A 16,413-nucleotide genomic window follows, 5' to 3' on the forward strand; every position below is an offset into this window, starting at 1 on the left:
CTTCACCGCGGTATCGTTCACTTCATATTATCTAAGATCGGGTAGTACATTTATCTCACTACAAACGGTTTTATTACGCAGTGTATTCTTTGTAATCCAGCCTGTATGTATTGTTATCTGTGATGGTCCTATACCCGTCCCTTTTGGGCCAGCAGAAATTACCTTTACATGTGTGGACAAAGAGTGTTCGGCCGCGTGTGCACAGGGAGGCGGCGGATTCCCCCGGAGAACGGCCACCCTTTGCTGCACTCGGACCTGCCGGCCATCCACTGGACGGAGAGGGCAGAGCCGGGCGCCGCGGCGCACGACGAGCGAGGCGACGGGGCGGCGGACCACGAGGTGCTGACGTCGACGCCGCGCGCGGAGCTGCCGCCCGAGAGCATCAGCAAGGACGCCATCAGCAAGGGCGCGCCCAGGAAGAAGGTCAGCACTCCTGTCCCGCTGACAGTACGCCCTCCGTCTCCTCCTAAACTCCACCCGAACAGACCATGAAGGCCCAACAGTACCGTGCTATCCTCAGCCCACAAGCGGATATGGAGGGGCATGTGGTCAGCACACAACTTCTCTCGGCCGTATGTCAGTTTACGAGGCCGGGGCCGCTACGTCTCAGTCGAGTAGCTCCTCAGTTTGCCTCACAAGGGCTGAGTGCGCCCCGCTTGCCAAGCAACTCTCGGCAGACCAGATGGTCACCCATCCTTGTGCTAGCCCAGCCCGACAGCGCTTGACTTCGGTGATCTGACGGGAACCGGTGTTACCACTGCGCTAAGGCCGTTGGCGCCTCCATCTTCTCCTGGGGGTGACTGTTTGGCTGTACCTACATACAGACTCTGTCTGGCTCCGTACTGACAAGGGAACGTCCCCATCACACCCCCCTCAGATTTAGTTATAAGTTGGCACAGCGGATAGGCCTTGAAAAACTGAACACAGATCAATCGAGAAAACAGGAAGAAGTTGTGTGGAGCTATGAAAAAAATAAGCAAAATATACAAACTGAGTAGTCCATGTGAAAGATAGGCAAAATCAAGGGGAGTATGAGCGAAGGAGCGCCGTGGTCTAGTGGTTAGCGTGAGTAGCTGCGGAACGAGAAGTCCTTGGTTCAAGTCTTCCCTCCAGTGGAAAGTTTAATTCTTCAATTTCAGTTTAGGTGACAAACTCTTATTGTTTTCATCACTTTTTTGGAGTTATTATCACATCCACAAGAAAACCTAAATCGGGCAAGGTAGAAGAATCTTTTACCCATTCGCCAAGTGTACAAGTTAGATGGGACCACAACATATTCCTGTCATGTAACGCACATGCCGTCACCAGTGTCGTATAGAATGTATCAGACGTGCTTTCCTGTGGAGGAATCGGTTGACCTATGACCTTGCGATCAAATGTTTCCGATTCCCATTGGAGAGGCACATCGTTTCGTCTACTAATCGCACGCTTTTGCGGTGCAGTCGCAAAGCACAGACACTAAACTTATTACAGTGAACAGAGACGTCAATGAACGAACGGACAGATCATAACTTTGCGAAAATAAAGAAAGTAAAATTTTCACTCGATGGAAAACTTGAACCAAGGACCTCTCGTTTTGCACCTGCTCACGCTAACCACGGGACCACGGCGCTCCTAACCTCACATTATCTTTGATGTTTCCAGAATGAGATTTTCACTCTGCAGCGGAGTGTGCGCTGATATGAAACTTCCTGGCAGATTAAAACTGTGTGCCCAACCGAGACTCGAACTCGGGACCTTTGCCTGCCAGGAAGTTTCATATCAGCGCACACTCCGCTGCAGAGTGAAAATCTCATTCTGGAAACATCCCCCAGGCTATGGCTAAGCCATGTCTGCGCAATATCCTTTCTTTCAGGAGTGCTAGTTCTGCAAGGTTCGCAGGAGAGCTTCTGTAAAGTTTGGAAGGTAGGAGACGAGGTACTGGCAGAAGTACAGTTGTGAGTACCGGGCGTGAGTCGTGCTTGGGTAGCTCAGATGGTAGAGCACTTGCCCGCGAAAGGCAAAGGTCCCGAGTTCGAGTCTCGGTCGGGCACACAGTTTTAATCTGCCAGGAAGTTTCCTCTTTGATGTTGCCTATCTTGCACATGGACTACTCAGTTTGTATATTTTGCTTATTTTTTCATAGTTCCACACAACTTCTTCCTGTTTCCTCGATTGATCTGTGTTCAGTTTTTCAAGGCCTATCCACTGTGCCAACTTATAACTAAATCTGAAGGGGGTGCGATGGGGAGGTTCCCTTGTGAGTTGTCAGTGCGACTGACTTCCACGCGAAGGACACGGGTTCAGTCCCTGGTGCTGTGTATGGCAGGACTCAGCCTCGTCGTCCCAACTGGGGAGCTACTTGAGCGAATAATAGGGCACCAGTTCTGCTAGACCCATAATGCCCGGGAGAGCTGTTTGGTAACACCCACCCCTCCACACCCCTCCGGATAACGCTATGGCCAGAGGATGCCCAGATTGGCCCGTCTACGACCAAAATGGCGATGCTTACTATTACACCCAGCCCGTTCCCTGTGCATAATATTTCATTACGAAGCTACTGTTGTAGGTTTGTGTTACGAATTTGCCTTAAAAAAATTCTACTTTCGTAATTGCATTATATTTTATGGAATATTTGGGGTTTGCAATTTGGCTCCGGTTCCTGTTCATGACAGTACAAGTATATGCCAGTTTTAGCGTTATAAACTGATTTTGTTTTGGGCTATACACCTCGACAATTACTGGTCCTCTTTTACTTTGTCATTCTGCGTAAACTTTTCTAAATTTTTTACTGGCACGCTTATGTACTATCTAACTCGTGTCCTGGTGCATACTTTCTCTAGACTACTAGTTAAGAGGATTTCTCTTTGCATGCTCTATTGTATAACTTGTTCTTTTTCTTTAACTTCTTATCGTTTCTCAGCGTTCCGACTCTGCTTATTGCCAGTTACGCTCCTCTTCTATATTTCTTCGTCCTGTTTCTAAATCTTTCTTACTTAATTGTACTACGTTCGCATACTTCAGCCCAACGGCTTCGTTACTGAGCAGGATACTGCACTAATACAGGGCTATTACAAATGATTGAAGCGATTTCATAAATTCACTGTAGCTCCATTCATTGACATGTGGTCACGACACACTACAGATACGTAGAAAAACTCATAATAAAGTTTTGTTCGGCTGAAGCCGCACTTCAGGTTTCTGCCCTCAGAGCGCTCGAGAGCGCAGTGAGACAAAATGGCGACAGGAGCCGAGAAAGCGTATGTAGTGCTTGAAATGCACTCACATCAGTCAGTCATAACAGTGCAACGACACTTCAGGACGAAGTTTAACAAAGATCCACCAACTGCCAACTCCATTCGGCGATGGTATGCGCAGTTTAAACCTTCTGGATGCCTCTGTAAGGGGAAATCAACGGGTCGGCCTGCAGTGAGCGAAGAAACGGTTGAACGCGTGCGGGCAAGTTTCACGCGTAGCCCGCGGAAAATTGGCTCATGCCAGAACTGGAGACCGACAGCGCCGACTTCATCTTTCAACAGGATGGTGCTCCACCGCACTTCCATCATGATGTTCGGCATTTCTTAAACAGGAGATTGGAAAACCGATGGATCGGTCGTGGTGGAGATCATGATCAGCAATTCATGTCATGGCCTCCACGCTCTCCCGACTTAACCCCATGCGATTTCTTTCTCTGGGGTTATGTGAAAGATTCAGTGTTTAAACCTCCTCTACCAAGAAAGGTGCCAGAACTGCGAGCTCGCATCAAAGATGCTTTCGAACTCATTGATGGGGACATGCTGCGCCGAGTGTGGGAGGAACTTGATTCTACATCTACATCCATACTCCGCAAGCCACCTGACGGTGTGTGGCGGAGGGTACCTTCAGTACCTCTATCGGTTCTCTCTTCTATTCCAGTCTCGTATTGTTCGTGGAAAGAAGGATTGTCGGTATGCCTCTGTGTGGGCTCTAATCTCTCTGATTTTATCCTCATGGTTTCTTCGCGAGATATACGTAGGAGGGAGCAATATACTGCTTGACTCTTCGGTGAAGGTATGTTCTCGAAACTTCAATAAAAGCCCGTACCGAGCTACTGAGCGTCTCTCCTGCAGAGTCTTCCACTGGAGTTTATCTATCATCTCCGTAACGCTTTCGCGATTACTAAATGATCCTGTAACGAAGCGCGCTGCTCTCCGTTGGATCTTCTCTATCTCTTCTATCAACCCTATCTGGTACGGATCCCACACTGCTGAGCAGTATTCAAGCAGTGGGCGAACAAGCGTACTGTAGCCTACTTCCTTTGTTTTCGGATTGCATTTCCTTAGGATTCTTCCAATGAATCTCAGTCTGGCATCTGCTTTACCGACGATCAACATTATATGATCATTCCATTTTAAATCACTCCTAATGCGTACTCCCAGATAATTTATGGTATTAACTGCTTCCAGTTGCTGACCTGCTATTTTGTAGCTAAATGATAAAGGATCTATCTTTCTGTATATTCGCAGCACATTACACTTGTCTACATTGAGATTCAATTGCCATTCCCTGCACCATGCGTCAATTCGCTGCAGATCCTCCTGCATTTCAGTACAATTTTCCATTGTTACAACCTCTCTGTACACCACAGCACCATCTGCAAAAAGCCTCAGTGAACTTCCGATGTCATCCACCAGGTCATTTATGTATATTGTGAATAGCAACGGTCCTATGACACTCCCCTGCGGCACACCTGAAATCACTCTTACTTCGGAAGACTTCTCTCCATTGAGAATGACATGCTGCGTCCTGTTATCTAGGAACTCCTCAATCCAATCACACAATTGGTCTGATAGTCCATATGCTCTTACTTTGTTCATTAAACGACTGTGGGGAACTGTATCGAACGCCTTGCGGAAGTCAAGAAACACGGCATCTACCTGTGAACCCGTGTCTATGGCCCTCTGAGTCTCGTGGACGAATAGCGCGAGCTGGGTTTCACATGACCGTCTTTTTCGAAACCCATGCTGATTCCTACAGAGTAGATTTCTAGTCTCCAGAGAAGTCATTATACTCGAACACAATACGTGATTATCGGCTTGATGCCTGCCGAATCACTAAAGGGGCACATATCGAACATTTGTGAATGCCTAAAAGAACTTTTTGAGTTTTTGTATGTGTGTGCAAAGCATTGTGAAAATATCACAAATAATAAAGTAATTGTAGAGCTGTGAAATTGCTTCAATCATTTGTAATAACCCTGTATTTATACACTTTTTTCCTGTTTAAATGTTTGTAGCTCGCCTATGAGAATTTCTTAATCTATACTGTAATGATTTTTCATTGATGACTTTGTACCTGCATTTGCCGCCACGTACTGTCCATTATCTTCACTAGCGCCATCACTCGCATCCCATTCTGTCACTGTTGTGTACACACTGTGTGAGTGCGGATCGGCCACCAGAAGCTTGTTGCGGGGCCATGTTTACAGTTTACAGGCATGTTTAATGGTTCATATGGCTCTGACCACTATGGGACTTAACGGCTGAGGTCATCAGTCCCCTAGAACTTAGAACTACTTAAACCTAACTCACCTAAGGACATCACACACATCCATGCCCGAGGCAGGATTCGAACCTGCGATCGTAGCGGTCGCGCGGTTCCAGACTTTAGCGTCTAGGACCGCTCGGCCACTCTGGCCGGCCGCATGTTTAATGCACTCTTCATTAGCCTATATTGTGTGAACCTGTTCATCTCTACTGATCTCATTCTCATCACAGACATTAAGGAAAGCCGCGGTAGCCGCGCTGTCTGGGGGCCTTGCCACGGTTCGCGCGGCTCCTTCCGCCGGGGGTTCGAGTCCTTCCTCGGGCATGGATGCGTGTGTGTTGACCTTAGCGTGAATTAGTAAGTTAGACTAAGTAGTGTGTAAGCCTAGGGACCGATGACTTCAGCGATTTGGTCCCATGGGAACTTACCACCACCACATTATGGAAGTAAAATTTTTGAGAATCATTTTGAAAGTTTCCTGGTGCGGAAATTTGAGAAATTTGACAAAGATCGAACGACACCATTTTTTCACGTCAGTGAGCAGTTTTCAGGAAAATATGCAGGTGGGCAAGTAACTGTTTCCCTTTATTACATGGTCAGTCCTACTAACAAGGGAACCTCCCCATCGCACCCCCCTCAGATGTAGTTATAAGTTGGCACAGTGGATAGGCCTTGAAAAACTGAGCACAGATCAATCGAGAAAACAGGAAGAAGTTGCGTGGAACTATGAAAAAATAAGCAAAATATACAAACTGAGTAGTCTATGCGCAAGATAAGCAACATCAAGGAGAGTGTGAGGTCAATAGCGCCGTGGTCCCGTGGTTAGCGTGAGCAGCTGCGGAATGAGAGGTCCTTGGTTCAAGTCTGCCGTCGAGGTAAAAGTTTAATTTCTTATTTTCGCAAAGTTATGGTCTGTCCGTTCGTTCATTGACGTCTCTGTTCACTGTTATAAGTTTAGTGTCTGTGTTTTGCGACCGCACCGCAAAACCGTGCGATTAGTAGATGAAAGGACGTGCCTCTCCAATGGGGAACGAAAACATTTGATCGCAAGGTCATAGGTCAACCGATTCCTCCACAGGAAAACACTCTGCTATATTCTGTACGACACTGGTGACGGCATGTGCGTCACATGACAGGAATATGTTGTCGACCCACCTAACTTGTACACTTGGCGAATGGGTAAAAAGATTCTTCTACCTTGCCCGATTTAGGTTTTCTAGTGGATGTGGTAATTACTCCCAAAAAAGTGATGGAAACATACGAGTTTGTCACATAAACTGAAAATAAAAAATAAACTTTTCACTGGAGGGAGGACTTGAACCAATCGTCTCTCGTTCCGCTGCCGCTCACGCTAACCGCGGGACCACGGCGCTCCTGAGATCGCAGTATCCTTGATGTTGCCTATCTTGCGTATGGACTACTCAATTTGTGTATTTTACTTATTTTTCCATAGTTCCACACAACTTCTTCCTGTTTTCTCGATTGATCTGTGTTCAGTTTTTCAAGGCCTATCCACTGTGCCAACTTACAACTAAATCTGAGGGGGTGCGATGGGGAGGTTCCCTTGTAAGGAACGTTGGATAAACAGGTAGAGCTACATCCACGGAACCTGCAAATTGTTTCTAAATCGTAGAAAAGCAGGAAGCGCCAATACTGTTTATAATCTCTATATACAAAGTCAAAGATGTGAAACAAAAGTATTTACATATTTCAGGCCACTTAAGAAGCCTTGCAAATAACAAAGTATTCCATAGTGTGAAGAATGTTCCAATATAACCTTGACAAAAAATTAAAATTATTAAAAAGCTTAGTACCCTAAGGTTGCCTAGCCTTCTGATATCGAATTAATTCTTTTGAAAAACTCTATATTTCTATATAAATACAAAAAAGTGCAGGCAGCCACTTTTTTGTAATGTTCCCACAAAATAGTTTTGGAACCTTTTTAGGGTCGTTTATTTCCATAGCATAATGCTGGGTACTGGTGCTGTGACAAGAAAATAGGCAAAGAGGCACCATGAGGCACCATGAGTAATGGTTATACGGTGAACTGTATCGATAAATGAGTTCTATTGCGTTTTGCGACAATATCTTTGAAATTTTTATTCGTCTGGCAGATAGCTTTTCTGTTGTCCACCGGCCACAGACCACGCTTTTCAGTATGAATGAAAATATATAACGATTGTCAAGATCTCCCAGCATGCAGCATATGACGTACAACTGGTGCATGTTACAAAGGGACATGCTTCACCCCAAAAACTTAAAAGTGAACTAATGCGATACTTTTTTAGTTATGTATGCATGGTCTGGAATTATTAGCTAATGGCAAGCACAGATACCGTTTTGTGCGCACATAACACAGTATGCAGACCGGTATTACATTTACATCTACATGGCTATTCTCCAATTCACAACTAAGGTGCCTGGCATGGCGTAAGTCAAACCTCTTTCAGGCCATTTGTTCTACAGTTCCACTCTTTAACAACACATGGGAATAATGAACTTAAATGTTTCAATACGAGCTCTGTTTTCTCTTATTTTAGTACGGTGACCGTTCATCCCTGTGTAGGTTACTGACCGTAAAATATTTTCGCATACACAGCAAAATGTTGGTGATTGAAATATCGTGAAAAGGTCTCGCAGCAACAAAAAATGCGTATATTTTAATGATTGTCACGCCAACTCATGTATCATATCCGTGGCACTCGCTGTCTCGACCCTCCCCGCCTATTTCGCTGTAATAAAAAACGAGCTGTCTATCTTTGAGCTTTTTCGAGGTCCTCCGTCAATCCTCCGTGGTGAGGATCCCACGCCGCACAGCAATACTTTTAATAGAGAAGGACAAGCGAGGTGTAGGCAGTCTCTTTAGTAGACCTGTTGCATTTTCTAAGTGTTCTGACTGCAAAGCGCGGTCTTTGGTTTGCCTTCCCCACAACAATATCTTTGTGATTGTTCCAATATAAGTTGTTCGTAATTCCTAGGTATTTAACTGAACTGACAGCAATTAGATTTTTGTGATTTATCGTGTAATGGAAATTTAACGGATTTTTTATTTCTCGTGGGGATAACGTCACAGTTTTCCTTATTCCGACAGAATTGCCATTTTTCGCGCATACATACATCAAAAAAAGTTTTGCATCACCCCGGTTCCCAGAACTCCTGAAGATAGACGTTGATTGTGGTTATTGTATCACACAGTCCCTTTGACTGTTCGCAGATGTCACTAAACCCGCTCAAAGATGTAAACAACCATACATGAGCAGCGCATAGTAGATGGACGTGCTCCAACAGCCGATCAGTTCCAGTCATTCCACCAGAAAGGAGGTAAACAGTTCGTGTTGTCTGTAGTTCAATCATGCCTAGACGGTCAATACCGCGGTTCGATCGCGTCCGCATTGTTACTTTGTGCCAGGAAGGCCTATCAACAAGGGAAGTGGCTAAAAAATGGTTCAAATGGCTCTGAGCACTATGGGACTTAACATCTGAGGTCATCAGTCCCCTAGAACTTAGAACTACTTAAACCTAACTAACTTAAGGACAGCACACACATCCATGCCCGAGGCAGGATTCGAATCTGCGACCGAAGTGGTCGCACGGTTCCAGACTGTAGCGCCTAGAACCGCTTGGCCACTCCGGCCGGAAACAAGGGCAGTGTGCAGGCGTCTCGGAGTGAACCAAAGCGGTGTTGTTCGGACATGGAGGAGATACAGAGAGACAGGAACCGTCGAAGACGTGCCTCGCTCAGGCCGCCCAAGGGCTACTACTGCAGTGGATGACCGCTACCTACGGATTATGGCCAGCAGGAACCCTGACAGCAACGCCACCATGTTGAATAAGGCTTTTCGTGCAGCCACAGGACGTCGTGTTACGACTCAAACTGTGCGCAATAGGCTGCATAATGCGCCATCCATGGCGAGGTCCATCTTTGCAACCACTACACCATGCAGCGCGGTACAGATGGGCCCAACAACGTGCCGAATGGACCGCTCAGGATTAGCATCACGTTCTCTTCGGAAATGAGTGCCGCATATGCCCTCAACCAGACGATCGTCGGAGACGAGTTTGGAGGCAAACTGGTCAGGCTGTACGCCTTAGACACACTGGCCAGCGAGTGCAGCAAGGTGGAGGTTCCCTGCTGTTCCGGAGTGGCATAATGTGGGGCCGTAACTGCTGTACGATACGTGAATGCCATCCTCCGACCGGTAGTGCAACCTTTTCGGCAGCATATTGGCGAGACATTCGTCTTCGTGGACGAAAGTTCGCTCCCCCATCGTGCACATCTTGTGAATGACTTCCTTCAGGATAACGACATCGCTCGACTAGAGTGGCGAGCATGTTCTCCAGACATGACCCTAATCGAACATGCCTGGGATAGGCTGAAAAGGGCAGTTTATGGACGACGTGACCCACCAACCACTCTGAGGGATCTATGCCGAATCAGCGTTGAGGACAATCTGGACCAACAGTGCCTTGATGAACTTGTGGATAGTATGCCACGACGAATACAGGCTACCGGGTGCCACTGGGTATTAGATGTACCGGTGTGTGCAGCAATCTGGACCACCACTTCTGAAGGTCTCGCTGTATGGTGGTACAACATGCAGTGTGTGGTTTGCATGAGCAATAAAAAAGGCGAAAATAATTTTATGTTGAGCTCTATCCCAATTTTCTGTACAGGTTCCGGAACTCTCGGAACCGACGTGATGCAAAACTTTTTTTTGATTTGTGTATCAAATCTGGATCACTGATTTTGATCTTCTTATGACTTGAGGGTTATTTTTTTTTTACTTTTTAGGTCCAGGAGGCTTAGTTACTTAGTTACATACTAGAAGAACATTTCTCTGGTAGGTTGTCGGAGGTTGACACAAATACAGTTAAAATGTAACTGGGGTGGCAGAGGGGGGGGGGGATTTGTTCGAAAATATCAAGTTTTATGCCTTTGTTAGCAAGATGCTTTGCCAGAGGGATCTATTTGGTGATGTTTGACCAAGATGAGTGATAAAACTGTATTTGTTCATTCATACACGTGTTGTGAAGTTTGTATTTCCAATCACGCCATACAATGCTGCCGAGGAAGTGTGCCTTGTATAGTGTACTGTATTTACTCTAATTGCTGTCCCCCTGATGGCGTATGGTGAAGGAAGTGCTTTGTGTGGGCAGGCGAGCGACGTGAAGGAGGTGCCCGCCTACGCTCGCAAGACGGCGATTCCGCCTCCGACTGGTGGCCCGCCGGCTGCAGGGGTGGAGGGGGCGGCCGCCGGGGGGCCCGAGGAGGGCAGCTGGGAGGCGTGGGGGCGGCAGCCCGTCCCCAAGGAGCTGCAGGGCGGCGGAGAGCCCGTCGCCATAGAGCACCACGTGCTCAACGGCCGCAGGAAGGTCAGTTCGCTCGCTGCTCACCGGCGCCGTAGCTCTGGCGCACAGTGGGGTGCACACCGTAGGGCGGCGTAGAAGAGGCGTCAGGCAGCGTCAAATGGTGGGGCGTGCCCAGGGCTATTGGGAACATAGATGTGAGCTGCACCGGTGTCCAAAAGTAAACAAACGGAAATTTGGCAAGGCTGTGTTTATTTTTGAGCCGTGGCTGGCTCATGTTATGCTTTGGATTAAACCTTGATTGCTACTGTAAGTCGAAACAAGGCCCCGGGAGTAGACAACATTCCATTAGAACTACTGACAGCCTTGCGAGAGCCAGTCCTGACAAAACTCTACCATCTGGTGAGCAAGATGTATGAGACAGGTGAAATTCTCTCAGACTTCAAGAAGAATATAATAATTCCAATCGCAAAGAAAGCAGGTGTTGACAGATGTGAAAATTACCGAACAATCAGTTTAATAAGCCACAGCTGCAAAATACTAACGCGAATTCTTTATAGACGAATGGAAAAACTGGTAGGAGCTGACCTCGGGGAAGATCAGGTTGGATTCGGTAGAAATTGCATTTGTAGACTTAAAGAAAGCTTTCGCAATGTTGACTGGAATATGCTCTTTCAAATTCTAAAGGTGGTAGGGGTAAAATACAGGGAGCGAAAGGCTATTTACAATTTGTACAGAAAGCAGGTGGCAGTTATGAGAGTCGAGGGGCATGAAAGGGAAGCAGTGATTGGGAAGGGAGTTTAAACAGGGTTGTAGCCTCTCCCCGATGCTATTCAATCTGTATATTGAGCAAGCAGTAAAGGAAACAAAAGAAAAGTTCGGAGTAGGCATCAAAATCCATGGAAAAGAAATAAAAACTTTGAGGTTCGCCGATGACATTGTAATTCCGTCAGAGACAGCAAAGGACCTGGAAGAGCAATTGAACGGAATGGACAGTGTCTTGAAAGGAGGATGTAAGACCAACACAAACACAAGCAAAACGAAGATAATGGAATGTAGTCGAATTAAGTCGGGTGATGCTGAGGGAATTACATTAGCAAATGAGACACTTAAATTAGTAAAGGAGTTTTGCTATTTGGGGAGCAAAATAACTGATGATGGTCGAAGTAGAGAGGATATAAAATGTAGACTGGCAATGGCAAGGAAAGCGTTTCTGAAGAAGAGAAATTTGTTAACATCCAGTATAGATTTAAGTGTCAGGAAGTCGTTTCTGAAAGTATTTTTATGGAGTGAAGCCATGTATGGAAGTGAAACATGGACGATAAATAGTAGACAAGAAGAAAATAGAAGATTTCGAAATGTGGTGCTACAGAAGAATGCTGAAGATTAGATGGGTAGATCACATAACTAATGAGGAGGTATTGAATAGAATTGGGGAGAAGAGGAGTTTGTGGCACAATTTGACCAGAAGAAGGGATCGGTTGGTAGGACATGTTCTGAGGCATCAAGGGATCACAAATTTAGTACTGGAGGGCAGCGTGGAGGGTAAAAATTGTAGAGGGAGACCAAGAGATGAATACACTAAGCAAATTGAGAAGGGTGTAGGCTGCAGTAGGTACTGGGAGATGAAGAAGCTTGCACAGGATAGAGTAGCATGGAGAGTTGCTTCAAACCAGTCTCAGGACTGAAGGCCACAAGAACAACAATGCTACTCTGTGTTTAGTCTGCCGCGGTATCGCGATTATGCTGTTATCCTCTCTCTCCGCGAGTGGCAGCAGCGGTGCGTATCGATATTCGCACCTTGAACTATCTTTGGCCTGGCGCTTATAGTTTCCAGCTGGGCTGTGTGCGAGCAGTTGGTCGGTTGGCGTGGAACAGCGAGGAAATCTCCACGGCGCGTAGTTTGGCCGGGGCCGCTGGCGGCGTCCACGCGCGGTCGCAGTGTGTGGCGCTGTTCCCATTGCTACGAGGTCCGTGGCTCACCGATCCTGGACACGAAAGTTGAATTTTGACTTAATCTACCAGCAAGTCACGACTTTTCACATTGTGTCCTTTGGAGTTCGCTGTTGGCTGTTGGGAAATTCCCGCAAGCAAAAACCTGTCTTTACAAGTTGGCAAATTTTAGGCACCCTGCGGTGGAGGTTAACTGTACTTGGTTATTTTGAATTGCGGTGCACCAGTGGAATCTTCTGCCTTGTGGCCGTTAACATTCCGGTTACCTGCCCTGGCCGTTGACGTAAATTCGGGCAGTGTATTTTCCTCCTCGTGTTGTCGCTGTCCAGCACGATGTGTAGTTTGACAGCTCAATGTATAATTCGTTGTGGGCGCCAATACTTTCTACGTAGTCCCTTTGAACCCCCTGTTGTGTTGTGGTCGGGTGGAGCGGAAGCTATCTTGTCGGTGGGTCCGTTGACTGTCTGTCGGTTGGGTTGTTGTCGGATTGAGAATGGTTGGGACAACTGCCTGTCTCGCCTAAGCGAGCGTTAGTGTTTGAATTCCAGGCCGACCTTCGGAAACTTCTGAGCGCCGTTTGGTGTACTGCCTTTTCTTATTTGTTCTTGTTGTTTGTATTTGTATGGCTTCTAGCCGATTTTTGAATTAAGGTTGTGTTGCCCTTAAGGCTTAAGATTGTTTGGGCCTTCAGCCTAATTTAAAGAACTGTTTTAAGGTAAATTTATTTTGGTTAGAGTGTTAAGTGATGGGGCTTCAACCGATTTTTAAATTAAAGTTGTTTTGCTCTTAAGGTGTCAGATTGTTTGGGACTTCAGCCTAATTAAAGAACTGTTTTAAGATAAGGCCTTTTAAATTTCTGATTTTCGTTTGAGTCTTAAGTTATTGGCTTTCAGCCGATTTCAAATCAAAATGGTCTTCCCCTTAAGGCATGAGGTTGTATAGCGCATTCAGCCGGTAATTAAGTTCCACAAATTAATGCTGTATTTTTTTAATTTTCTTGGCTCTTGTAATGATTGGTCAAATAAATAAAGTTGTATGTTCGAGTGTAACTGAGAGCCGCTTAGTTTGGCCCCTTTCCACAATTTCAACTACCTGTCCTGTCCTGCAGGTTTAGCAGGGCGTCTCAATTTTGTCACAGAACAGTAGAAACAGGTTATAGTGAAGTGGAAACAATGTAAAAAATACATAACGTAAACAATTGCAACATCCATAATGGTATACAAAAATTTTCCTTGTTTTTCTTTTTTTTTCAACTTAACTGATTTGCACACCCATTCTGGTAACTGGTTAAGGTGCTCAGTATGGGGTGTGACCTACTCTGGTACCAACACAGGCCTGACAACGGCGGAACATGCTGTGACTAATGTCATCAGTCTCATATTGAGACAGTAACGCCCATTCTTCCTGCAGCGCTGCTCGTAGGTCTTGGAGAGCGGTTGGTCAACACCGACATCGATGCAACCCGTCTTCCAAGTGCATCCCACACATGCTCGATGGAATTTAAGTCGGGAGAGCGAGCAGGCTACGCCATGCGTCCAATATCTTCTGTTTCCAAAAAAACAACAACCACCTGTGCCCTATGAGGTCGAACGTTATCCTCCATCAATACAAAGTATAAGACCACAGCGCCTCGCAACAACCGTTGACATCGAAATAAGTGTCCAAGGAATAGAAAAGCGACTGAAATCACTCAACAGAGGAAAGTCCACTGGACCTCACGGGATACCAATTCGATTCTACACAGAGTACGCAAAATAACTTGCCCCATTCTAACAGCCGTGTACCGCAAATCTCTAGAGGAACGGAAGGTTCCAAATGATTGGAAAAGAGCACAGGTAGTCCCACTTTTAAAGAAGGGTCATCGAGCAGATGCGCAAAACTATAGGCCTATATCTCTGACATCGATCTGTTGTAGAATTTTAGAACGTGTTTTTTGCTCGCGTATCATGTCATTTCTGGAAACCCAGAATCTACTCTGTAAGAATCAACATCGATTCCGGAAACAGTGATCGTGTGAGACCCAGCTCGCATTATTTGTTCATGAGACCCAGAAAATATTAGATACAGGCTCCCAGGTAGAGGCCATTTTCCTTGACTTCCGGAAGGCGTTCGATACAGTTCCGCACCGTCGCCTGATAAACAAAGTAAGAGCCTACGGAATATCAGACCAGCTGTGTGGCTGGATTGAAGAGTTTTTAGCAAACAGAACACAGCATGTTGTTCTCAATGGAGAGACGTCTACAGACGTTAAAGTAACCTCTGGCGTGCCACAGGGGAGTGTTACGGGACCATTGCTTTTCACAATATATATAAATGACCTAGTAGATAGTGTCGGAAGTTCCATGCGGCTTTTCGCGGATGATGCTGTAGTATACAGAGAAGTTGCAGCATTAGATAATTGCAGCGAAATACAGGAAGATCTGCAGCGGATAGGCACTTGGTGCAGGGAGTGGCAACTGACCCTAACATAGACAAATGTAATGTAGTGCGAATACATAGAAAGAAGGATCCTTTATTGTATGATTACATGATAGCGGAACAAACACTGGTAGCAGTTACTTCTGTAAAATATCTGGGAGTATGCGTGCGGAACGATTTGAAGTGGAATGATCGTATAAAATTAATTGTTGGTAAGGCGGGTACCAGGTTGAGATTCATTGGGAGAGTCCTTAGAAAATGTAGTCCATCAACAAAGGAGGTGGCTTACAAAACACTCGTTCGACCTATACTTGAGTATTGCGCATCAGTGTGGGATCCGTACCAGGTCGGGTTGACAGAGGAGATAGAGAAGATCCAAAGAAGAGCGGCGCGGTTCGTCACAGGGTTATTTGGTAAGGGTGATAGCGTTACGGAGCTGTATAGCAAACTCAAGTTGCAGACTCTTCAAGAGAGGCGCCCTGCGTCGCGGTGTAGCTTGCTGTCCACGTTTCGAGAGGGCGCGTTTCTGGATGAAGTATCGAATATATTGCTTTCCCCTACTTATTCCTCCCGAGGAGATCAGTAATGTAAAATTAGAGAGATTCGAGCGCGCACGGACGCTTTCTGGCAGTCGTTCTTCCCACGAACCATATGCGAGTGGAACAGGAAAGGGAGGTAATGACAGTGGCACGTAAAGTGCCCTCCGCCACATACCGTTGGGTGGCCTGCGGAGTATAAATGTAGATGTAAAACCGCTCATGAGGTCCTAAGATCTCGTCACGATACGTGACAGCAGTTAAACTTTGCCGATACACCTGTACAGTTTCATACAGAGGTGTTCGAGTGGCCAACATAATCAGCGCCGACACTATTAGGTATCCTCCTCGATATCGGTCTCTTTCTACAATGTGTGTGTTCCTAAATATCGTTCTGCGTGCTTTCCCAGATGCGAATCCGTCGAGAATCACTCTCCAGACCAAATCGGGACTCGGCTGTGAAAAGAGCAATGGCCAACCGTTCGACCGCCCAGGTGGCATGTTGACAGCTCCACTCTAGACATTCCCTCCTGGAACGACACGCCAGAGGCACGCATACAACAGGTCTGCCATTCCGCTGAAGCCTTCTGAACATCTTCTGCCTCGATACAGCACGTCCAGGGGGTGTTGCGAGGTCAGATGCCAGTTGCAGAGCAGTACCGTCGTGCCCTGACAGCCAAACAACAGTCGTCTC

General features: G+C 46.3%; 1 protein-coding gene across 1 annotated transcript in view; it reads left to right on the forward strand.

Moving 5' to 3' along the window:
* LOC126109661 (nascent polypeptide-associated complex subunit alpha, muscle-specific form-like) overlaps positions 1 to 16,413 on the forward strand; it is a 232,183-nt gene that overhangs the window by 157,031 nt on the left and 58,739 nt on the right. Inside the window, exons 7-8 of the mRNA XM_049914707.1 lie at positions 206 to 423; positions 10,663 to 10,878. Coding sequence (XP_049770664.1) covers positions 206 to 423; positions 10,663 to 10,878 — 434 coding nt within the window. The remainder of the gene's footprint in view (positions 1 to 205; positions 424 to 10,662; positions 10,879 to 16,413) is intronic.

This window comes from Schistocerca cancellata, chromosome 12, assembly GCF_023864275.1.
Source record: "Schistocerca cancellata isolate TAMUIC-IGC-003103 chromosome 12, iqSchCanc2.1, whole genome shotgun sequence".
In the NCBI taxonomy this organism is placed as follows: Eukaryota; Metazoa; Arthropoda; class Insecta; order Orthoptera; family Acrididae; genus Schistocerca; species Schistocerca cancellata.